This window comes from Cynoglossus semilaevis, chromosome 8, assembly GCF_000523025.1.
Source record: "Cynoglossus semilaevis isolate Cse_v1.0 chromosome 8, Cse_v1.0, whole genome shotgun sequence".
Classification (NCBI taxonomy): domain Eukaryota; kingdom Metazoa; phylum Chordata; class Actinopteri; order Pleuronectiformes; family Cynoglossidae; genus Cynoglossus; species Cynoglossus semilaevis.
Window position 1 is genome coordinate 19,636,467 of NC_024314.1, and position 5,529 is coordinate 19,641,995.

The 5,529-nt window shown below is 36.5% G+C and overlaps 1 protein-coding gene across 1 annotated transcript in view; it reads left to right on the top strand.

The window, feature by feature from the left end:
• The window catches only part of atp6v1e1b (ATPase H+ transporting V1 subunit E1b), a 6,600-nt gene extending 2,036 nt beyond the window's left edge, over positions 1-4,564 (top strand). The window contains exons 2-11 of the mRNA XM_008315550.3: positions 522-620; positions 740-801; positions 1,819-1,884; positions 2,008-2,117; positions 2,330-2,396; positions 2,496-2,585; positions 2,923-2,991; positions 3,087-3,181; positions 3,274-3,361; positions 3,930-4,564. Of these exons, the coding sequence (XP_008313772.1) occupies positions 769-801; positions 1,819-1,884; positions 2,008-2,117; positions 2,330-2,396; positions 2,496-2,585; positions 2,923-2,991; positions 3,087-3,181; positions 3,274-3,361; positions 3,930-3,992 (681 nt within the window). The 5' untranslated portion in view covers positions 522-620; positions 740-768 and the 3' untranslated portion in view covers positions 3,993-4,564. The remainder of the gene's footprint in view (positions 1-521; positions 621-739; positions 802-1,818; positions 1,885-2,007; positions 2,118-2,329; positions 2,397-2,495; positions 2,586-2,922; positions 2,992-3,086; positions 3,182-3,273; positions 3,362-3,929) is intronic.
• Positions 4,565-5,529: the final 965 nt, after the last annotated feature.

Sequence of the window (5,529 nt, forward strand, 5' to 3'; positions counted from 1 at the left end):
CCCTCCCTCCCTCCCTCTTTCTGTCTGTCTCTCTCACTCAGATAAAGGACATAACAACTGAAGAGAGGTGACTTTGGAATCTGTTTTGATTGACTTTAACTGTTAAATACAAGGTCAAAGTTTAATGTGTGACTTCGACACTTTATCAACACTGTCTCAATGACTGTGGTTTAAAGAGTAGATCAATACAGTGTTGAACCAGTTACCGGGAGTAACTGACTTTTTCATCATCTGCTGGCAGGATTGGGAACTGCAAGACAATGTTAACATCACTTATTTATATCTGTTAAAATTCTCTAAATTGTTACAAATAAATAAAAATTGTTGTCACTGTCACACTATGTATATATGTGTATATATATATTATATATATGTATATACAGTATATATGCGCATCGCGGAAGTTAATATCAGGTGACCTGGGAGATCAGCTGATCTGTTGTAGACATCTGTGTGTATATACGTTGTTTTTTTCTTTTTTAAACCCGCCTCCTCGTCTTTGATTGGTCGCATTCCGGAAGTGAGCGTCAGGTGACCTGGCATATCAGCAGTCCTGTTGTAGACATCTTTGAGTCACGACTGCGGAGTTTAATTCATACTTCTTCTTCTTCGATTCTACGGTAAATGAACACAAAATTAACGCTGGTTTTGTAGAATTACGATGTCACACTACATTAACCACCGTCACTGATATTTGTCGTGTGTTTGGTTTCTATATATTTGGGATTTTTTCCATCAGGCCCGAGCGGATCTCAGACAGCCGCAGCCATGGCGCTCAGCGATGCCGATGTACAGAAGCAGGTAAGGAGCGATTTAACCTTCACAAAAGGCTGTTGTACCATAGACGTATTGGCTAACGTTTTAGCGGAATTGAACACATTTTTTAATGTCTTTTTACGTCCCAAAAAAGTCTCTTCGAATCATTGTCAGTATGTGTGAAAGAGGTTGACATTGAAATAGCAGCTATTAGCGTTAAATAATCCTAAATAAACAGCAGCTATTAAAGCTGTTTTAATGCAGTATAATGAAGGAGAATGTTTTGTTGTTTTTCTGTGCTGATTTTTCATTTAGTTGAGGTGAAAGTATAGCTTAGATATCGCGGCACATTCTGCCGAAGATCACATGATGAACCTATGATGAGGAAGTAGGATTAGGAGTCAGCCTCTAAGCCCTGTCTGCTGAGAGCACTGTTGGCCCCCTTACTTTTAAAACGGAATTAGTTATAATTACTAGATCATTTTCCTATGGAGTAATTGAGTTAGAAACTGATTTATACGCTATAAATGTAACTAGCTACCAGTGAAAGTAGCTATTGCGCTACTTTAAATATTAAATGCATACTTGGTGCTTCAAGTATTTTTTCATAACAAAAATTCAGAATGACAACGTGAACTACTTTGAACTCTCTGTTTGCCTTAAAATATGTAGCAATGACCAAAATTTAGGAAAAATTTACTTTATTGGGACGTCAACTTTTGATCAACAGTAACATTCTTTACTAATAACTTCCTGATAACATCTTCAAAAATAAGTTTCTCAAAAATGAATAAAAATGAATTTGTTTGCCTTAAGACATGTATCAAGAAAACATCTTTGTTATTAATTAAGTGTCAAAGTCAAACTAATGTGAAACTGTGTCCAAAAATGAAAGAATTCCTCATCATGGCGATAGAAACAGTCACTTCACAGCAGAGTGACAGAAACAAGAGGCCTGCACTTACACACACACACATACACATGAAATCCGTTAATTATGCTGCAGTGAAAAAAGGAAGAGAAATTGAACAGAATTTTCTGTTTTGTCTTTGTGTTTCGCAGATCAAGCATATGATGGCCTTCATTGAGCAGGAAGCCAATGAAAAGGCAGAAGAGATTGACGCAAAGGTAAAAACACATGCATGAAGATCACCACTAACCAATAGTATCTTTGGTTCTAGTTTAAAGCAACTTTTAATCACTGAGGCAATTTTCCGTTAATTTTAAAATGAACCGTGTCTCCCCCTACAGGCAGAAGAGGAGTTCAACATTGAGAAGGGCCGTCTGGTGCAAACCCAGAGGCTGAAGATAATGGAGTACTACGAGAAGAAAGAGAAGCAGATCGAGCAGCAGAAGAAAATGTGAGTCAGGGTCAGATGACACGTGACGCTGCCGTTTCCTCCTGTCCCGTCTTAAGAACAAAGACATTTCTGTATGCGTGTGCCTGTAATTTAATCTTGTGTCCTGATGCTACATTGACTCTTTAGGGTCTCCTTAAGTACGGCAAGAACAAAGAAAGATTTCCCAGAAACCCTGTCCCATCTGATGTGTGTCTTATTTGTTTGTCTCGCAGCCAAATGTCTAACCTGATGAACCAGGCTCGGCTGAAAGTTCTGAAGGCCCGCGATGATATGATCTCGGTGAGCATCATTACCCTCGAGCCAGGCTGGGATCACATTAGTCATCACAATAGTCCTTTGTGTCGAAAGTGATCAAATCACTGTGTTTACACTTTACAGGAAATGCTCAACGAGGCTCGCCAGCGTCTCGGCAACGTCGCCAAAGATCCAGCGAGGTACCCTACTCTGTTGGACGGACTTCTGCTGCAGGTGAGTAATCAGTGACTGGTACGAAAACAAGGGCTGTCAAACAATGACATTTTGTCATTTGATTAATCACAGTGTAGCTTAAGATAAATCTCAGATAACAGTCTGAGTACTTTGATGCTTTGGTTAATGTGTCCACCAGGGGGGTTGTTTAACGTGTTAGCCAACATTAGAACATCAAACTAGTGTCAGTCTCTGTTAATGAATGAGGTCAGGCTCTACTTCAACACACGGTTTCTCCAGTCCAGAAATATTTCAACTTTGAAACACTTTTTCAAACACTGTTAGTTAAATAGTAACTAATAACTAATAATCTTATTTTCATTATCTCTTCTTACAGGGATTCTACCAGCTTCTGGAGCAAAAAGTAACGGTCCGCTGCCGCAAACAGGACGTGCAGCTGGTGCAGGTGAGTGAACAGTAAGATGAGTAAAAACATTTGTTAAGTGTCTTAAAGGAGCTGTACACTAAAAAACTCAAACATTTCCGTGTTTTGTTCCGTAGGCTTCCATCCAGAGGAACATTCCCATCTACAAGGCATCTGTGAAGAACACCCTGGAGGTCCGCATTGATCAGGAAAACTTCCTTTCTCCAGACATGTGAGCGCTACGACTGTTCAAATTACACCCAAACCCTGCACGGTCAAAATGACACACTAACTTCCTTCTTGTCAACCGTCTTTTTCTCACAGCTCTGGAGGGATTGAGATCTATAACAGTAACGGAAAAATCAAGGTGGCCAACACCCTGGAGAGCAGACTGGACCTCATGGCACAGCAGGTGAGAGACGGTCAAAGTTCACCACAGCAGTCTCAACTGGAACACGTTTTCAGGATTGAAGTACATTTTATAAATGCATCGCAACTAACTGGCTAAAAGACATTAATGCAATAACACATGTAGTCATTCAGTAGACTTAGTCAAGAAATAGTTACAGGTTTGTGCAAAAATGGGATAATAAAACAAAAATAAAACAAAGTAAGCAGGCAAAATAGCTGGTCAGCCAAAACATAGGTTAGTACAGAAGTTACAGCAATAGCTTCAAGTTTGCCAAGAAATTTAGATAAAGATACACTTTTGCCCACATGGTGTAAACAGCTAAAAGTTAGCCATGAAAAGCTTAAAGTTTGCAAAATAAATAGCTATGGTTTATCCAAAAAAAAAGGCTAAAAATAAAATGACCTCTCTCTTTCAGTCAGAGTTGGCCACAATGTCTGTGGCCTCCTCCTCCTCCTTCTTCTCCTCCTCCTCCTGTGTGTTCAAATTGGATTGACCTGAGTGGGCAGATAAGAAAAATAACAACCATTAAGTTCCAGTTTGTGAAGAATGTTTTTGTGTTTGTTTTCAGATGATGCCTGAGATCCGAGTGGCTCTGTTCGGTGCCAACCCCAACCGCAAGTTTTTGGACTGAGACGGAAGGTAAAAGAAATCCACCTGTTTATTTTTTACATTGTCCTGCTGATGAAGATATCATTCCCAGACCATAATGGAGTAAACACATCGTTGTTGTGTGAAGTATTGCTGTATTATTATTTTCCTGTGCATTATAAGGGACGTGACGCTGTATGTGCTGCACAGCTATAAAGACTCTGGTTTTTCTCTGCTGCACCTCCTCCTCTTTCTTTTAAAGTCCAAGTTTACACTCACTTCTCTACATCTATAGATGGCATTGGAGCAACATGTTACTTATAATTATCTGCTCCATCCAATTGGAGGAAGAGGAAAAAATAAACAGCGTTTGTAAGAACAAACGTCTGTACTCTACCTGACTAAGTTAATTTATGGACTTGACGTCCACAGCCTCTTATTCTGAGTGGATGCTGTCATTCCACAGTCTGTACTGTATGTATATGAGGTTTGCAGTTTAAATTATGTGTGTATGGTTGTTGTAATTGTTCTCTTCCTTTGTCTTTTTGACTGTCACCAACTTAAAATGTCTTATTGTGAAAATAGATTAAAAATAAACTAATAATAATATGTAAATCCTTGGCAATCTGTGGATCTCTGCTCTTCGCACAAGTTGGGTTTTTTTTTCCAGAATTTTAAGCATAAAATGGTTCATTTTTGAGAAACCTATTTTTAAATACTTTTTCAGGATATAATAAAGAATCAAAATTTTATATATTTTGCATGTTTCTCATCTAAATATAGGATTTTTTTAAAAATTGAAAAAAAAATGTATTTTTTTTTTTTACATTTTTGGTCGAATGTTAAAAACATATATAGAAAACTTTCATTTTTTTATTTTATCCTTTCTGAATTTTTCTCATCAAAATATAGCATTTGAAAAATGTCAATTTGGTCAAAGTTTGACGGAAATGTAAAATTATTTTTCAAAATTTTATCTTTTCTGTTTCTCGTAAAATTAGGGCATTTAGAGAACATTTTTTGAATTTTTTCTTTTATAAAATCTTTTGAAATTTGAACTTTTTGAACTTTTTGTGTCATTTTTGCTCAAAAACTAAAAATCATTGATAAAGATTTTTGTAAAATTATTTTTCTAAATTTTATCTTTTCCTGCATGTTTCTCAGAAAAGTAAGGCATTTTGAGAACATTTTTATAAAACAAGTTTTATAAAAATTTCTGTCAAAATGTGAACTTTTCGTGTCATTTTTAAAAAAAAACTAAAGAAAAATTGACAAAAATCACGTAAAATTATTTTTTCAATTTATTCTTTTCCTGCATGTTTCTCATATAATTTAAGCTTTTTTAGGACATAGTCTTGCATTTTAAGGCATTTTGGGGACTTTTTATTTTTATGGATTTTTTCATGATGGTAAGGCTATAGTAAGGCATGTTTTGGGTGATTTTTCAAATATTCATATAAAATACTTTTTGTACTTTTAAACACAAAATATTCACTTGGCAGCATGTTTTAGCACCTTATCTGGCATTTTAAGGCATTTCTGGGACATTTTTCATTTTTAGGGATATTTTCACGATGGTA